Source organism: Ceratotherium simum, chromosome 7 (assembly GCF_057802395.1).
Source record: "Ceratotherium simum simum isolate JZ-2026a chromosome 7, ASM5780239v1, whole genome shotgun sequence".
Taxonomy (NCBI): Eukaryota; Metazoa; Chordata; class Mammalia; order Perissodactyla; family Rhinocerotidae; genus Ceratotherium; species Ceratotherium simum.
The window spans coordinates 30,473,101-30,493,012 of NC_141906.1; the positions used below are offsets into that span (position 1 = coordinate 30,473,101).

At 40.3% G+C, this 19,912-nt stretch overlaps 1 protein-coding gene across 1 annotated transcript in view; it reads left to right on the top strand.

The window, feature by feature from the left end:
* Window positions 1-18,314: 18,314 nt before the first annotated feature.
* MRPL48 (mitochondrial ribosomal protein L48) overlaps window positions 18,315-19,912 on the top strand; it is a 55,323-nt gene continuing 53,725 nt past the window's right edge. The window contains exon 1 of the mRNA XM_004433979.3: window positions 18,315-18,476. Within this exon, the coding sequence (XP_004434036.1) occupies window positions 18,456-18,476 (21 nt within the window). The 5' untranslated portion in view covers window positions 18,315-18,455. The remainder of the gene's footprint in view (window positions 18,477-19,912) is intronic.

Below are 19,912 nucleotides of genomic sequence, written 5' to 3' on the forward strand. Positions count from 1 at the left end.
ATTTAACTTACAAGATCTGCTAAGAAGAGTACAATATGGTCTATAGACTTCAGAGATCATGTATATATTTCATCTTCATCCACCACTTCAAAACTTAATAAAGTATGGGTGAAACTTAATTCCCTCCTTCAAGACAAACAGGATTTATCTGCTAATTTGATGAGTTTTCTATTTTCATTTTATTATAGCCAGAGCCCAAGAGAAGAACCACTGTTGATGAGTCCTTTTACTACTCTACTATACCAGTCTGGAGCTCAGGGCACAAGTCTGAGCTGGAAATAGAGATTTGGGAGTCATCAGCTTATAAGCGGCAGTTGTAATCATACGGATGAATGGGATCACCTAAGTAGGGTGTAGGCTGAGAGGTCAGGACAGAACCCTATGGAAGAGCAAAATTTAAAGTCAGACAGAGAAAGTAATCTGTGAAGAAATACCAGAAAGTTAGGAGGAAAACCAGGAGAAAGTGGTGACCAGGAAGAAGGGAAGACAAAGTGTCAAAAGGAAAGATATGGTCAGCAGTGCCAAATGCATCAGAGCAGTTACCTAAATTGTGGACTGAAAATAGTTCTTTGAATCTGTTCTCAAAAGGTGAGTGACTGCAAATGAGCACAGGGATCTTTTAAAGGCAATAGAAATGTCCTAAAATTGAATTGTGATGATGACTGCACAATTCTGCAAATTTACTAAAAAACACTGAATTGTACACTTAAAATGAGTGACTTTTATCATATGTAAATTATACCTCAACAAAGTTTTTTTTTTTTTTTTTGTGAAGAAGCTCAGCCCTGAGCTAACATGCATGCCAATCCGCCCCGCCTCCTTTTTTTTTTTTTTTTTTTGCTGAGGAAGACTGGCACTGGGCTAACATCCGTGCCCATCTTCCTCCACTTTATATGGGACGCCGCCACAGCACGGCCTGATAAGCTGTGCATTCATGGCCTGATAAGCAGTGCATTAATGCGCGCCCAGGATCCAAACCAGGGCCGCCAACAGCGGAGCTCGCACTTAGCCCCTACGCGCGCCATGGGGCCGGCCCCCAACAAAGTTTTTTTTCAAGGGTCACTGGTGGCCCAAGTCAGAGAAGTTTCAATGGAGTGAGGAGGACAGAAGCTGGATTTGGGTTTAGGAGGAAACAGGAGATTAAGAAATGGAGACAAGAAGTGAAGACTTTCATTTAAGGAATTTGGTTCTAAAGAGAAGGAAAGAAAAAAAAATGTAGCTACTGAAGAGGCATATAAGGTCAAGAAAGAGAGGAAGAGTAAGTTCAGTTTTAGACATATTCCCTTTGAAGTAAGAAACCAAACAGCTAGAGGTAGATAATTATTATTTTTTTGTTTTAGAAGTAGGAATTGCAGCAGATTGCTTAGTACAAGATTCCACAGTAGGTAGACGTGAGGTTGAAGCTGGAAAGAGAGCAACACAGCTGATAAAGTTCTCCTCTTTGGTCTCTAGGCAAACTCCTTTTCCTGGAATTACTGAGCTCAGAGAATATCTGTAGGGCTTATTCATCTCTATCAGCTCCCAGTCGTATAAATATCAACTGATTCTTCAGTATATACAGTGAAGAAAATCTCTCCAATCTCCCTTTTCCATTTCTTCATTATCAGGATTTTTTTCCTAATATTTCACCCAAATCTCTCCTTTCATAATTGAGTGCTTTCAACTCTTCATTTAAGACAAAACGTTGTGTGCTGTTGTGCTTTCTGTTGTTAGAATTTACAAGGTCACCAGATGTCCTCCAAAAATATCGGACCACATCTCTGACTCCTCTAGCCTTGATTTCTCCATAAGAATTAAATGATGTCTGTAAAGCATTTAGCACAGTGTCTGCACAGAGAAAGAACTCAATAAATAGTTATTATCATTTGGAAAGAGAGAGAGAGACGAAAAAAATGTTTCAGTAGAGATGTCACTCTCTTCCCTCCTTGGGATATCATCCCTTTTATTTTATTTGATAGAAAACTTAACCTTAGCATCTGAACTACTGACTCATTTTACTTAAACTCATACGTTAGAGAATGGAATTACTCACTTGCAAAACACTTCATCAGTGGCAAAGGGGTCACAGGGTTCTTTTAAGTACCATCTTAAGTGTTTGTTTAGGGATCATTAAATGTCATTAAATTCTTAACAGATGGCAAAACCAAAAGCTCAAGTATAATAAACAACTATTGATTAAAAATCTATGACAAATTAAGATAAAGCAAGTTTGAAATTATAATGAAAAAAGAGCATTTAAGTGTCTAATTTTCTAATTTTTCACTTGACTGTACAGAGAGTTAAAATATTGGACAGTCTTGTTCAATACCAGGTACTTACGTTTTGGTAGCAATAAACAGGCAAAAGCCATGCTGATTCCAAGACAGAGCTTTACTACAGAGGAAAAACTCCATTGTTCTCACAAATACAAATACCTGGAAGGGATCAATACTCAAAATTCAAAGAAACAAACTACACAGAGATTCACAATCAGCTCTATATAGTAATATTATTATACATGTAGTTTTCATTTGTTTACATATAGTTTCAGTGTCCTGCCTTGTATCTTCCGATATTATAAATTTCTTGAGGACATACATTTTACCTTCAGTTTGGTCTACAAAACTTAGCCCAATGTTTACTCTAGGGGTGTTCAATAAATGCATATTGAATTGAAATAGTTAATACATAATATTGTTGTATTATGGATTGGGTTGCCAGACAAAATACAGGATGCCAAATTAAATTTGAATTTAAAATTTTGTATTCAAATTTAACCAGGCATCCTTGTTTTTATTTGCTAAATCTGGCAACTCTAATTATGAGTAACTTTTAGTGAGAAATCAGATCTTGCAGTCCCACAGACTCCTAATCTGAAAACTTTAGAGCCAAGTGATCTCACATGCTGAGAGACTGAACTAGAAAACACATTGTAGTATAATGGTCTGATTTTATAGGGAGGACAAAGTAAAATACTCACTATAATTCTTTGCAGATATTTTGGGAAGGAGCCAAGGAGATTATTATTATGCCTTTTTTATGTTCCTGAGAAGAGATATGCTCTGAAGGTACAAAAATCATATTTATACACTTTTCTTTCAGGTTCGTTTATTTTTAAAGCCAATTCTGATAGAAGATTGGCTCAAGAGGTGAGAAGGTTGGTGGAAAGATTTGAAAGAGGGAGATATTATAATTGGCAATTTCTCCACATATAAAATTAAATTTTGAGTGAATGCAGCTTATATTTTGGACAGAAATTTTTAAAATTTCCAAAAGTAAAAGCTTCCATATTCTTTTTTAAAGCACAACATGTGAATGACCCCACCACCATTACCACCTAAGAATTCCTCCCACCTATTCTTGTGATTTCTAATTAATTGCTTTCTATCCCAAATCTTATAGTCTTGAAGGAAAAAAAAATGATGCTATTTGAAAATGTCCAGAAATGAATTTGATGGGGAAGCATTGGTATTACAGATACACTACATTCATCTTGACTTGGATACATAATAGAAGGACTAGCTTTGTGCAAGCCCTAACAGAGTGCACCACATAAATCTCAGCGAAAGGGAAATTCCTAATATTTACTTTACAAATTAATGGATACCATAAGAATAAAGACCCTAACAGACCTAAAGTCCTCTGTAGATATTTGTTGAATAAAATGATTTTAAACTTCAGACGTATGTGCCCATATTTTTATTTTTTTCCAAGTTTTTAAAAGAGCCAAATTTTGCATGGGCATTTCTATTAATGTACATGGGTGGAAAAAAAATTTAAGTGAAATTGACATTTGGGCTCTTAGCTTCAGTAGGGAGCCACTCAGGTAACTCAGCCAGTAAAGATTTAGATTTCTAAAATCCTATTATCCCAGGCCATGAATTAAAGGGCCATTCTGTAAAACTTATGTCCTGAAGTAAGCTAGGATCTTGTTTGTTTCTTTATCAAAGACATCAACTTTCATTTGTCTGTTTGTGTAATACCAACCTCCAAATTATCCAATTAGAGTTGTCTACCATCATAATAATTTGAACTATAAATACAACCTTCTCTGTTTATTCTAGGAGCAAAGTTGTTCTGAAGGTTCTACTCTGTTTTAATATTGAAGGTAAAACTCCACTCAATGACTTAAAAAAGTGTGTGTGTCTGTGTGTGTGTTTTAATCGTTGGCTGCGAATAGAACTCTGGATTTTGGTCCCAGTGGCCATTAACTTCCAGTGACCTTGAGCCCTCAAGATTTGCCCCCTATAGGCTTCAATTTCTTCATCTGTAAAATGAGATGGGACACATGACTTTGGATTTGGCAATAGTTTCCTAAATATGACACCAAAAGCACAGGCAACAGAAGAAAAAATAGATAAATTGGACTTGGCTAAAACTAAAAATTTGTGCATCAAAGGATGCTATCGAGGGGGTGAAAAGATAATCTGCAGAATGGGAGAAAATGTTTGCTAATTGTTTATCTGATAAGAGTTTAATATTTAGAATATATAAAGAACTCCTATAATTCAACAGTTCGAAAATGGGCAAAGGACTTGAATAAAAATTTCTCCAGAGAAGATATTCAAATGACCAAAAGCACATGAAAAGAATCTCAAACATACTAGTCATCAGGGAAATACAAACCAAAACTATAATTTCACACCTACTAGGATGACTACAAAAAATAAAAATTGGAAAATAAGTATTGGTGAGCATGTAGAGAAATTAGAACCCTCATACTTTGCTGGTGGGAATGTAAAACGGTGCTGTGGAAAACAGTATGGCAGTTCCTCAAAAAGTTAAAACACAGAATTACCATATGACCCAGCAACTCCACTCCTAAGTATATACTCAAAAGAATTAGAAGGAGGGAATCAACAAATACTTGTATGGGAGTCTTCACAGTAGCATTATTCACAATAGCCAAAAGGTAGAAAAGAGCCAAGTGTCCATCAAGTGATGAATGGATAAACAAATTATAGTATATCCATACAATGGAATATTACTCAGCCATAAAACAGAATGAAGTACTGATGCATGCTACAACATACATGAACCTTGAAAATATTATGCAAAGTGAAATAAGCCAGACACAAAAGGACAAATATTGCATGATTCCACTCACATGAAATATCTAATATCTAATATATCTAATATAGGCAAATTCAAAGAGACTGAAAGCAGATTACAGATTATCAGGGGCTCCTGGACAGGGTTAACAGAGAGTTATTGCTTAATGGGTAGAGTTTCTGCTTGGGTGACAAAAATTTTTGGAAATAAATAATGGTGATAGTTGCACAACATAGTAAATGTAATTAATGCCACTGAATTGTACACTTAAAAACAGTTAAAATGGAAAATTCTGTTATATACATTTTACTACGATTTTTAAAAAGTAAAAAAAAAAGAGAGAGAGATGGGCCTAGGACCCCATGATCTCTAAGTAGGGTGGCTATAAGTTCCAGAACAGTCCATCCTTATGACTGTTGTGCCAATCATAATTATTTATAGTATCCTCTTAGGCTGTCAAGGTTGTCTCAGCTTGAACAATAAATTATATGGTCACCCTATCTCTAAGGATCTCTGTCAGTGGTTCTGAGATCCTAAAGCACGGGCATTAGGACCTTGGAAAGGTTTTGTGATGACATCACCTCTGGAAAACTAAAACCCACGGGCCTCCAGGGAACTGGAGACTGCGCCGGAGACGTCTGCACTTCATACAAACGCCCTGCTCCCAAGTAGCAAACCATTCTTTCCACTGGGTCCCGATAGCCCGCAACTAAGGAGAAACACTGGGAAGCCACAGCGCAGGCTGAAAGAGCCAACGGCTCCCACCCTCCTAAACCTGGCCACACTCAGTATGGCCTCCCGCGTTGAGGTGGGGGAGGCACCGCCCCACCTCTCGCAGGCCCCAGAAAGGCGGGCCCTAGGAGCCAAACGAGCTTCAGCGGACCAATGGGGAGAGGCAAGGGGCGGGGACTCCCCAGGGGCGTCGGCAGTGGGCGGTGAGGGTGGCTTGGGCCAGGCGGGCCTTGCTGGCGTATTGCGGCTGCCACGTTATTCCCAGTGTTTGTGGCTGGATTTTGCCCGGTAGGGTGCCGCCGTCAGCGCTTCCGGGTTGAACTCAAACTGAGCTGATCAGTCCCCACCCTATCCAGTGCTTGTCCCTCCGCTTCAAAGCCAGCCCAAGTCAAAACCCGGCTGGCCCCTCCCTCTCCATTGAGATGACTCATCTCTGTATCCCAACTGTGAGTTAGATTGGCGGCGTCAGGTGTGGCCTGATACGTTTGAACTTAAAACTGTTATTATAAAAATACATGCATAATTTAGAAAATTGGGAAAAGCATAATGAAAATAAAAATGATTTATTATCCCACCAACCAGGAACAATCATGATTAACTTTTGTCATTCTTCCTTTTTTTTTTCTATTTCTAACACAACTAGGACAATGCTGTATGAAGTTATGTATTGTTTGTTACATACTAAGTATTTTTCTTTGTCATTTTAATTGAATGTATAGTATAAAGTATTCCATGGATAGATGTGCTGTAATTTTCATATTTCTCCAATGGGCATTTAAACACTTGGAATATTAAGTGAATAGTTGATTGGAGGTGGGGCAGGTAAAGCAGGAAAGGGAAGAACTGGCTAGTCCACAATTTGATCTTCCCTTTGTAAAGTTGTTCCACAAGAATTAGCTTAGAGCCTTTAGAGACTTTACAGTCTTAGAGTTCTAGAGTATAACAATCTTGAGAAACTCAGAATCATAATGTCTTGGGGTAAGGGCCTCTGAAGAAACAAGTCCAGCCTTTCACCAAATGTAGGAGTATCTAACAATCAGAGCCTTCTCAAAATTCGGGTCCTACACTTAGAATGTCACCTCTTTCCAGATGTAGTCAGTCTCTCTCCTGGGTCAAAATGGCTCTAACAAGTTTTCACAGACTGGTCAAGAAATGTTAGGACTGGGCCGGTCCCATGGCTTAGCAGTTAAGTGCACGCCCTCCGCTGCTGGCGACCTGGGTTCGGGTCCCGGGCGCGCACCGACGCACTGCTTCTCCTGCCATGCTGAGGCCGCGTCCCACATACAGCAACTAGAAGGAAGTGCAACTATGACATACAACTATCTACTGGGGTTTGGGGGAAAAAATAAATAAAATTATAAAAAAAAAAGAAAAAAAAGAAATGTTAGGACTTCCAGCCCCAACTTCTTCCTATCTAGGAGCTTTCCTAGGTATCTAAATGCTGCTTGTCTTGCACTACAGTTTCTAATTAGGCAGATAAGCAGGATAGGGAAGGGAGAGTGTTCCATGGATTTATGCACTTATTTATTTGATGGGAGAGAAATAAATTTTGGTCTCTTTTGGTCCCTTCCATGAGGGAAGAGGGACTGACTGCTCAGGGGCTCTGTAATAATGATAAATAGGCCTGAATGTGGGTCTTCAACTAACAATCATCAAATGAGATAATGTTGAGTGGTAGTGGTTAGATGAACAGAGCACTGGGCTGGAAGACTAAAAACCTGGGTCTACTTTCTAATTATGTGATGTTGAGCAAGTCACTTCAACTCTCTGAGTCTTAATTTCCTCATCTTATGATGAGGATACAAGTCCTTTCCTTGCTTCATAAGACTGTGGTGAAGAACAATTGAGAAAATGTCTGTGAAGGTGTTTAAGAAAAAACAAGGCACTGTGGGGCTGTTATTACTGGATGGCGTAAAATTTTTTAAAAGAAAGTTTTGGAACTTATGAAGAATCATTATAATTCAGAAAATTGGGAGAGAGATGTGGCAAAAGTTAAGTGGTGTAGTAACTCCCCAAGGCCTATATGGCCAAGCATATAGGGGAATCTTTCATGAGGTCAGTGACCGCTTCTTATGCCATGACAGCATTATCAACTCGGGGTGACTTCTGTTTTACTCTGAAGAATTTGCTTCTTTGGCTTAGAAGGAACAGAGTTATCTCAAGTGATTTCGGTGGAGATTTGTTGAGCATTTCATTGTAAGCATATACTTGCTGGAGGCCCCTCAAATGCTGAGCAATGCAGTTTCAGGAAAAGTTGGGATTCAGGAAGAAAGAGTGGTTCTTGATTCAGGAGGGACTAGGGACCACAATAGCGTTGGAAGGTCTGGCTTCCTCTTAGCCAGACTTAAAGAATAATCTGTTCACTTAGATTGAACCTTAGTTTCCTCATCTGTGAAATGGAAATAACAACAATAGAATTGTTCTCTAACTGGGTTACTACCTAACTATGGCAGAATAATGGAAGCCAAGACCATTAGAGATGAAAGGGCCTTAGGAATTTTATATATAAATATAAATGGATAAAAGGGGAGTTATTCTAATTAAAGCGGAAGTTAGGAGTTTTGGAGGGCAGCCCCATCTACTTGACCTTTCCCTTGATCTTAGAGCTCCTAGTCCACCACCCTCATTGTACAGGTTTGGAGACTGAGGCCTAGAGAGAAGAAGTGACTTGCTCCAGGTCACATAATGGTAGTGCTGGGACTTGAACCCAGATTTCTTGAATCCCAGTATGGTGTATAAGCTTCTTCCTAAAACATGATAAGAGTATGTATAAAAGGCTGAGATTGTCAAGAATAAAAGTATTAAGACTCCAAAGGATAAATAGGTAACAGACAGGAACAGGCAATACATGAAATACAACTGGATAACAAAGCATGGGGAAAAGATTCGATCAGACTAACAACAGAAAATAAAAATGAAAACTATGTGGGCCAGCCCTGTGGTGTAGCGGTTAAGTGCGTGCGCTCCGCTGCTGGCGGCCCGGGTTCAGATCCTGGGCGCGCACCGATGCACTACTTGTCAGGCCATGCTGTGGCGGCGTCCCACATAAAGTGGAGGAAGATCGGCACGGATGTTAGCTCAGGGCCAGTCTTCCTCAGCAAAAAAGAGGAGGATTGGTATGGATGTTAGCTCAGGGCTGATCTTCCTCACAAAAAAAAAAAAGAAAGAGAAAACTATGCAATTTATAAACTATAAAATTTGTGATGATTTTTGATATGCAATTTTTCACTTACCAAATTTGGAAGGTTTTCAAATATTTAATATTCAATGCTTATGAAGGTGTGGTAAAACAGTAAATTCAAAGAAATACAGCCATAGCAATTTGGCAAAATATATCAAAAGCCTCAAAATTAATCTATCTAGAATTAATTCTGCTTCTTATGATAGCTATCATAAGCAAGTAATTTTAACATGAAAATTTAGTATAATCTGTAATATTAAAAGTAAGCAACTTGAGATCCAATGAGATGTCTTTATAATAGGATATTAAGCAGCTACAAAATGATATTTGCGATGAATTTTAATAAACCAGGGAATAGTTTGTCATAATATACTGGGAAGAAAACTGCCTCTAAAATTGGATGCAGACTATATTAAAACTATTTGTAAAAAACATGGATAAAAGAGAAATGTAATGAAATACTAACATATTGGCTATCTTTGGGTGGTGTCAATTTGTTTTGTTTTTACTTTTCTGTCCTGTCCAAATGTTTTTAGTAAGTATGCCCCCCTCTTTTTTTTTTTTCCTGAGAAAAGGCTCTCAGAGACTCCAATAGGAGTAGCTTATCATGAGGACCATTTATATGTTGATTAGCAAACCTTGGGGCCAAGGGCATTAGTCTTCTTCAGCAAGCCCAATGTTGGACAAATATTTTCTGGTGCCTCCGATGTGTACGTGCTGTAAAGATGCGCAGAGAAACACAATGCTGAATCAGACAAGGATTCTAAAATCAAGAAGTACGGTCTGGTGGTCAGACAAAGCATGTCTGTAAATAACTATAATACAAATGATAAAGTCCATAAGGGTGGTGTAGGAAAATATGTTGAACAGAGTTATCAGGGTAATAGAAGCAATGGGTATGTGAATAGGAGTGGTTGGAATGGTAAATGGAATGGTAAAATGGAGATAGATCACTAGAGCTATGAATGCCAAGGTAAGGAGTATGTTGTTAAATTGGAGGGCTGTAAGTACTAGTGAAGGTTTTGTTTTGATTTATTTTGTTTTTAAAATCATGATCTCCATGATACGTGCTTCAAGAAGGCTGCTTTTGGAAATAAACTGGAATGGGAATGAGACTGAAAGCTGATAGATCAGTTCAGAAGCCAGCACAATAGTTTAGGTGAGAGACAGTGCAAGTGGACCTTGGGAAGTAGATGTGGATGGAAAGAGGAGGAGGCATTCAAATAAAGACACGGAAAGGATAGTTGGAGATGAAGGTTAGAAGCTCCTATCTCAGTAGGTCAAAGAGGTATTACTATCTTTTGAGGAATTTATTTCAAAATCGGCCTCCACATCATGATTTTGTCAAATTTGCATCTGTGTCTCCTAATGCCAAACTGCCAGACAGGAGAATTACACTAGAGGCTATGAGTAGTTTGCTAGAGTGAAATTATGGTTTCTCGGTTTCTGTTTTTCAGTACACATGTGATATCTGGGGCTTGGGCAGCAGGAACACAAAGGATTCTTCCTAGTCCATAAGATAAGTTTTTCTTACGACGAGTAATGCTGTAAGCTACAAAAGGTGGTTTAGTGCAGGCAAACCAGAAAGACATGGAAGGAGGGGGAGAGGATGGCCTCTCAGGTGTCCAAGTATCCCAGTATCCCTAAACTGGAGGAGCTTTGTGCACTAGGTACTCTCCCAGCATCCCAGTGCTGGAGGCTGGGCTGGACCAACCTGAACACAGGTTCTGGGCTTCTAGAAAGATTCTTTTTTTTTTTTTTAATTTTATTTATTTATTTTTTCCCCCCCAAAGCCCCAGTAGATAGTTGTACGTCATAGTTGCACAGCCTTCTAGTTGCTGTATGTGGGACACGGCCTCAGCATGGCCAGAGATGCGGCGCGTCGCTGTGCGCCTGGGATCCGAACCCGGGCTGCCAGCAGCAGAGTGCGCGCACTTAACCGCTAAGCCACAGGGCCAGCCCTGGGCTTCTAGAAAGATTCTTGACTGAGTTGCATACCTATCTGCTTAGTGAGTGGTTCTTTGCACCCTCTCCCTCCTTTCTTAAGGGCTTCTATGACCTCACTAAACACTTGAGCTTCCCTCTTGCAGCCTCTTTCATCATCTTTTCTCCATCTCTCCAGGGTTAGGTAATCCCCACTCACTTGGCGCAGCCCTGCACAAGCAGAAAACTCCTGGTAAAGTATAGGCTGGGGAACCAGCACCACCCCTTTTTGGCTTTTCCTAGGTAGCCAGCTCTCTTTCACCCCTAGCCTTTTGTCTTTTTTTTTTTTTTTTCTTTTAAGTATGATTTTCTTTGTACCAAAACCACACCAAAAAATAGAAGCAGAAAAGTCCTACTGAAGCTAAAATAGTTTTCAATCGGAGGTAGCTTAATGCATATATTTTTACTTAAGCTATAAATTAGAGCTCTTTGGCACCCTTGGGAAACTTTTTATAATAGGTACCACAGAGTTATTACTTTGAAGGAAGTTTAACCTGAGCTCACACATATTCTTTTAAAGGGCCTCCCTTTATGCCCTCTTGTTCCCTAAGGCTTTCTCTGATGTGGCTGTGCTGAGAACTAGAGCAAGTTTTTTTTAAAAAGGCTTTTAAAGAAGGCTGGCTTGTAAAAATAAAGCCAGAAAGGCAAAGTTCCTCCATTCTTTTTTTGTGCTGCAAGATCTTGGAAAAATCTAAAATCCATAATTACATCTAGGAACACTGAAATAGTCACTCATTCATTATTTCATTCAACATTTATTGGAGCCTCATCATGTTCTATGACCTGTGCCAAATTCTGGGGATACAAAGAAAAATGAAAAATGCACCTTTAAGAATCTGCTGCACAGGATTAAGTATAAGATGAAGTGGACAAAGACTGGGAGACATCTGTCTGGAGAGGGAGGAGAAATTTACAGGGCTGAAGAAGTTGGTGCTTCAGTGCATTTAGCCTCCCTTCTTATCTAGGAAATGACTGGCTTCATTGTTAGTTCCTCAGTTAAGTTGCTTGTGGCCCAAGTTCACGTATGCTGTATAAATGTCAATTCACCAAATGCTGGTTTGAAGTTTAGGGTTGGCAATGGGAGGATCTCAGAGCTTCTGGTTTGCTTTTGCTGTTGTCAACCACAGAAGGGACTTCCAGAGCTAAAAATTCATTGTCGTTATCCTGTTTTTGTCACGTACAAGTTGTTTAAGCGTAGGCAAGCCACTTACCTTCTTCCTTTCAGTTTTGTCATCTACGAAGTGAGAAAACATACCCATCATCCTACCTTTGATAAGATTGCATAATGTTCATGTAAGTGGTTTGGAAAGTACAAAATAATAAACACAATAATATCGGTGTTAATCTTCGAGGTGGAAAAAAAGAATACTCCTTTAAAAATGCTCACAATCTAGTGGGAGAGATATACGTGTGAACAAATAGTTACAATACACTGCCTTGAGGGCAGGCAAAATAAGCTATGCAAGTACAATGGAGGGACCACACCATTCCTGTAAAATAGATGCAAGAGGCTAAAAAGGAAAGGTAACATTTGACTTGTGTCTTGAAAGAGGAGTAGGAGTTTCCCAGGTGAATGAGTAAAGAAAGGTCATTTCAGCAGAGGGAATTGCAGATACAAAGGCAGAGAGATGTGGTAGAGTATATCATGATTGAAGAATTATAGAAATTTATTTTGATTGGGGAGTAATATTTGTGTTGAAAAGGGTGGGAAATACGTTTAGATAAGTAGGCAGGAGCTGGAGAGTAAAAGGACTTGGTATGTCGTATTCAGGAGTTTGGACTTGATCCTATAGACTATTATAGAGAACCACTAGCTATATGTGGCTATTTCCATTTAAATTTAAATTAATTAAAATTAAATTAAATTATAATCCAGTTCGTGGGTTGCACTGGTCACATTTCAAGTGCTCAATAGCTACATGTGGTTGATAGCTACAATATTAGACAGAGCAGATATAGAATATTTATATGTTTACAGAAAGTTCTGTTGGACAGCACTGCTATAGGCATTGTGTGGGGAGCATTAAACGTCCTTGGCCAAGGAAGTGACATGGTCATATTTGTGTTTAGAAATATCACTCTGATGGCAGCATTAAGAATGGCTTGGAGGAGAGGGAGAGAGGGATTTGCAAATCATTTTTAAAGTAAAGTGATCACAAATTACTATTTGGTTCTGTCTTCCTTAGCCCTGCTGTGTTAGCTGCCTCTCTTCCAATATCTACTCATCATGAAGGCAAAACTACCCAGAATTTAGGCCTAAAGGATTTATTTCAGGCAGCCTTTACAGCAGCATTCAAATGTTCCACCTCTTTTCTTCTATTTCTCCCACTGTGGAGGTCAGGAGGGATTTGGTGAGCCTCAGTCTGCTTCCCACTCTAGGCTGACGGCCAAAGGGGCTTCTGGGAAACAAAGAAAGGGGTAGTAGCAGGTCACATGCCTGGGAGAATGGGAAACTGGCTTATCTGCCACCTATTTGTAGACTGATTCTCAGACTGATACTATCTCAGATTATAACTCAAAAGGGCCTTTACTGCCCATATTTAATCAGTCACCAAATCCTGCCCATTATATCTCCTTAAAAACCTCTCATATTGATTCCTCTCCATCTCTATCAGTGCCTTAACTTAGGCCCTCCCCTTTCTCACTTAAATTACTCCCTTAGTCTTCTGGCTGGACTCCTCGGCCCCATTCTCTCCTCCACTATTCCACTCCTCACTGGCTTCCGACTGGTCAATGCCTCCCCAAGCCTTTGGCCTGGAATTTAACAATTTGACTCTATTCTGCCTCTCTCTTTTGTTGTCTCACCACTTTTTTCTCTATATCTACAGTTCAACCAAACTTGAAGTCCCCCAGGCATTCACCACTCTCTCTTTTTCAAACTACACAGTGTGTAAATGGTAGAGGCAGGACTGAATCTGAACCCATATTCTATACACATTTTCCCATCCTTATGTTTCTACTATGCCGCTTGTGAAAGTGCAGACAAAAAGTGCCGTTATAGAGATGGGTCATGGGAGAAAAAAGAGAAAGAAGAGGAAGAAGCTTTCAATTCAGTTCACCAGGCACATATTACCATGGGCCAGGCCCTGGACTAGATACTGAAGATTCAAAGATGAATAAAGTGGATGGGCCGGCCCCGTGGCTTAGCGGTAAAGTGCGCGCACTCCGCTGCTGGCGGCCCGGGTTTGGATCCCGGGCGCGCACAGACGCACCGCTTCTCCAGCCATGCTGGGGCCGCGTCCCACATACAGCAACTAGAAGGCTGTGCAACTATGACATACAACTATCTACTGGGGCTTTGGGGGGAAAATAAATAAATAAATAAAATCTTAAAAAAAAAAAAAAACAAAGATGAATAAGGTGGAGACATAAGGATGAGTTACCTTGAACAACTCATAGTCTACAGAAGGATGAAGCAACAAGACAGGAGCCTTGTTACTTGGACAGTGGCCTGTGTTGAGCTGTTTTGGTTTCCTCAAGGGAGTCTTAGTTTTTAAAGATTTTATTTATTTATTTTTTTCCCCCCAAAGCCCCAGTAGATAGTTGTATGTCACAGCTGCACATCCTTCTAGTTGCTGTATGTGGGACGCGGCCTCAGCATAGCCGGAAAAGTGGCGTGTCGGTGTGCGCCCGGGATCCGAACCCGGGCCGCCAGCAGCAGAGCGCGAGCACTTAACCGCTAAGCCACGGGGCCGGCCCATGGAGTCTTAGTTTTTAGAGGCTGGAGACAAAATAAGTCAGAGAAGCTAGAGAATAATGGATATGTAAGTATTTCTGGTCACATCTGTGTGAAAGTGTCCTTCTGGGAAGTTCAGTTAGCTCATATTCCTTTTTAACACCTGAGATCATCAGCAGGGCTTGGCAACAATAATATCTATTCCAGTACACTCATGGATATTGCTAAGGTGTCTTTACATCCATCTATGTCGATTTCACCTCCTTTTTGGGTCCTAGATTCCTGACCTGTACAGTATTATAGTTGTCTTGGGAATCCTTGTACTTTGATACACAGAACTGATTGTTCCCCTCTTCCTTCTTTTCCGTCTTCCCTTCAGCTTCCTCCCTCCTCAGAGGGTATGAACAACACAAAGATGAATTTGTATCTTACCAGATTGCATTTACCTAGACTAGACAAGGAAAGAAACTCTCTGGCATAGCCAACCTGCCCTTTTGGAAGCCTGTAGTCACAGTCCTATGGAGCAGATGGAGCACAGGCACTGAAATCAGACAGCTCATCACTTACAATGTGACTTATGTTAACTAGGTAACTTCTTGCTGCCTCTGTTCCTCATCTATGAAATGAGTATAATGAGTCTGAGCTTCACAGGGTTATGGGGAAGATTGAATCAACCTATATACCTGAAATGAGCTGACTTTGCACAAACTAAGAACTTTATAGATTTTTTTTCCTATTTAAAAATTCACTTCTGGGTCGGCCCCGTGGCTTAGCGGTTAAGTGTGCGCGCTCCGCTGCTGGCGGCCCGGGTTCGGATCCTGGGCGCGCACTGACGCACTGCTTCTCCGGCCATGCTGAGGCCACGTCCCACATACAGCAACTAGAAGGATGTGCAATTGTGACATACAACTATCTACTAGGGCTTTGGGGGAAAAATAAATAAATAAAATTATAAAAAAATAAAATAAAAATAAAAATTCACTTCTGAAATCCCAACAGCCTTTAGATACCCACGCAGGCAATAACTAGTCACCGTGGTGGAGGAGGTGTGACTTGTCTGCTATTTCTCCAGGCAGAATTAATTGCCATCTCTTGTTGCCCCCAGTACTTTGCACACAATTCTGCTGTTTCATCTACCATACTACGTGTTAACTATTTGTTACTATCTCTTTCCCATATTAGATTGTGGGTTCTTCAAGAACTGAGATCCTGTCTGATTAATTCATTTCAGCATCTAGCACAGGACGTGGAGATCTGACTTCTAAACTCGATTTAAAAGCTGATTGACCCTAAGTGAACTATTCTGACATTCAGTTGTCTCATAAAAATTGATAATAAGCATTTTTTACTGAGTGACCACTATGTGCAATGCATTATTCTCAGTGCATCACTTAACTGTGAATTTGTCTCTTTAGATGGTATCTTAGCAACTCTGCCCTAAAGGAGTTAAGGGCTTCCTTTGAGGAACATAGATTTACCAACATAGCCCTTTGTAGTTCCTTGGAATTTCATCTTAGGAAGGATTGATAAAACAATAGGATAAGGGATTTTGGTAGGGTTTCTGACAACAAAGCAAATTCCCTTTCATTGAAGCCCTATACATATTTACCAATTTTTAAAGATTTTATTTATTTATTTATTCCCCCCCCAAAGCCCCAGTAGATAGTTGTATGTCACAGCTGCACATCCTTCTAGTTGCTGTATGTGGGACGCGGCCTCAGCATGGCTGGAGAAGCGGTGCGTCGGTGCGCGCCGGGGATCCAAACCCAGGCCGCCAGCAGCGGAGCGCGTGCACTTAACCGCTAAGCCACAGGGCCAGCCCATATTTACCAATTTTTACACTTTTTACTTGCTAAAAACAATAATTATAATAACAAAAACAGTAGCAGCAGCAATAAAAATAACTGCATATTTCTTATTTCACTTGACGTTATGTGACCATGCACTCCCTTCATACACAGAGTTTATGTGTATATCTCTGTAATTGGAATTCCTCATTCTCTATAATCGTCTGTTTGAGACTTGGCCTCTGTATTAATCTCTATGAGCCACTTTTAAAAAATTGTACGTATTTAAAGTGTACAATATGATGATTTGATATACATAGTGAAATGATTACTACAGTCAAACTAGTTAACATATCTCCTCACATAGTTATCATTTTTGTGTATGATGAAAGCACCTAAAATCTTCTGTCTTAGCATATTTCCAGTACTCAATGCAGTATTATTAACTATAGTCATCATGCTGTACATTATATCTCTAGACTTATTCATCCTCCATTACTGGAACTTTGTATCCTTTGACCAACATCTCTTTATCCTCCCCGACCCAACCGTGGTAACCACCATTCTATACTCTGCTTCTATGAGTTTGACTATTTTAGATTCCACACATAAGTGAGATCATGGAGTATTTGTCTTTCTGTGCCTGACTTATTTCATTTAGCCTAATGTCCTCCAGGTTCATCCATGTTGTCACAAATGACAGGATTTCCTTCTTTTTAAAGGCTGGTGTAATATTCCATTATATACATATGCTGTTTATACTGTTTTTCATAATGGCTGTACCAATTTACATTCCCACCAACAGTATGCAAGGGTTCCCTTTTCTCTACATCTTCTCCAACATTTGTTATCTTTTGTCTTTTTGATAATAGCCATTCTAACAGGTGTGTGGTGATATCTCACTGTGGTTTTGTTTTGCATTTCCCTGATGAGTAATGATGTTGAGCATCTTTTCATATATCTGTTGGCCATTTGTATGTCTTCTTTTGAGAAATGTCTATTCAGGTCCTTTGCCCATTTTTAAATCAGGTTATTTGTTTTCTTGCTATTGAGTTGAGTTCCTTATATATTTTGGATATTAACCCTTGATCAGATGTATGATTTGCAAATATTTTCTCCCATTCTGTAGGTTGTCTCTTCGCTCTGTTGATTGTTTCCTTTGCTGCACAGAAGGCTTTTAGTTTGATGCAATTCTCTATGAGCCACTTAAGGGCAGAGACCATGTAATATCCATCTCTGTGTTCCTACGGTTCAATCAAAGGACTGGCACAAAGTCATGCTAAGTAAATGGTTGATGTGTGTAAAATAAGTAAATGAATGTGTGCAGTGACATTATTGTCTCATGTGAGAAGGGGTGTGTCAGCAGGAAAACACTTTGCATAAAGAGACTGAGTTTGAAACTCAGCTCTGCCTCAGTCGGTTGGCCTGGGACAACTCTCTTAACCTCTTGCAATATCCTTATAAGTAAAATCGAGCAAAAATATTTCACTAACAGGCTTGTTACGAGGAATAAATTAAGTGATGCTCTGAGCATAATGCATTGCACATAGTGATCACGCAATAGAAGGTAGTTATCAATTTTTATGAGGCAGTTGAATGTCAGAAAGGCTCACTTAGGATCATTCAGCTTTTAAATCAAGGTTAGAAGTCAGATCTCCACGTCCTGTGCTAGATGTTGGAAGGAATTAATCAGACAGGATCTCAGTCCTTGAGGAATTCACTGTTAAATATGGGAAAGAGCTGATAATTAATACATAGTAGGGTAGATGAAATAGCAGAATTGTGTGCAAAGTATTAGGACAACACAGAGATGACAATTAATTCTGCCTGGAGAAATAGCAGTGAAGGTGATACTAGAGCTGTAGTGAGGGCGGAGTCTGAGGGGATTTCTAGAAAGAGTCTCAGAAGCTGCCGGAACCAAGATACTGCGGGAGCTGAGTGAGTCTCGGTCGGATATTGTTACTGAACGCGATCGAGGCCGTTCCGTCAGTGTTTTCAGACGCCCAGGGATCGCGGCCGCTTGGGCCAGTCTTCAGCTTGCACAATTACAGGCTACAGCGAAAGGATGATCGGAGCTCTGGAAAAGGTAACGTAGGTTCCACGCACGCTGGGCGCGGGGGAGGTGGTGGGAGTGCAGAGCCGGGAGCTGGTGGCGCGGCTATCACCGCCTCTGCAGACATCCGGGTATGAGACACTGGCGAGAACAAGGCTCTTCCCGGCAGCACGTGCGGCGCCTGGTAGTCAGAGGGTTGCGCTCCCTCCTCTCCGCCCGGGGCAGTCTCGGCCGCGCTCACCCGCGCGCCACGCCCCCTCCGCTCGCTGCCCTCGCCGCCCTTTGGCCCGGAAAAAGAAGAGCGCCACAACGGGAATCACGGCACCAGGATGGGTCCAGATAATCTGTGTGACCTTGAGCAGGTCATTTTATTTTTGCGTTGTCATCAACTTCCAGAATTTTTTCCAAGAATGCCATTTTGACTTGAACTGATTGGGATGGGAGGCTACTTGACGATAAGGGAAGGGTAGTAATAAACTACGTTTTTACTTACAAAACCTTAAGTGACCATAATGACACCGTCTGAACCACCATAAATGCATTCTTTGGCCTTCCTTGGCCTCTTAACAGATTTCAGTTGTGCTCTTCCAGTTGTACCATGCTGCTTAGAATAATGACTTATTTTTAGCAATTTATGTTAAAATTTTATTTTAGGCATTAATTGTAGAGACTGTATCTTCCCCGATACATGGATCAGCATGATCATTGCTGCTCATGGATCTACTAGTATTTACCTTGGGGCAGTCCCTGAATGTCTCTAGGTTTGCTTCCTTAAGGGCCCAAACCTCACTTCACCCTTTATGAAATAACTCACTGTTGTTCATCTTAGCCAAATTGTGAGAATTTGGCCAGATCTGGTGAAAGGATAATAGGAAAAGAAAAATTAAAGTTTCAAAATTTCATTGTTAAAGATGGTCAGATTGGTGAATGACTCCACGCTTCTGCTCTGTTTGCCCTGATTCTGAGGAATGCTGAAAGGGAGGGATCATTTTTCAAGGAATACTGTTTTCAATCATTCTGTACTCCAGGAGAGCCCATGGAAGTCTGTCATTAGTCTGTCACCTAAAAATACAAGGGCATAGAGGGCTCTCCAAGTCTGATGGCACTGTTGCCTTCCAGACTCCCGTATTACTGACTTTACTCTTCCAGTCTGCCCTACTGCTTTGGCCAGTCTCTTCTTCATTTGTCAAATGCTGAATTCCTGATGTTTGATCTTGTGGAGACTTCTCACTAGGAGTGCCCTCATCCTTCTCACCACCTATCCAAATGCTCCATCCTTCAAGATCCAGCTCAGTTCTCATCTTTTCCATAAAACCTTTCTGACCACTCCGGCTAAAGTGCGTGTTTATTTTCTGAACTCTTAGCTAGTATTATCTTTTGGCACCTAATCATATGCGGTCTTGTGACCATCCTCGTGTCAGCCTGTCTAGAAGTGTCAGTTAATATTTAATGTTTATAGGTAAAACCCA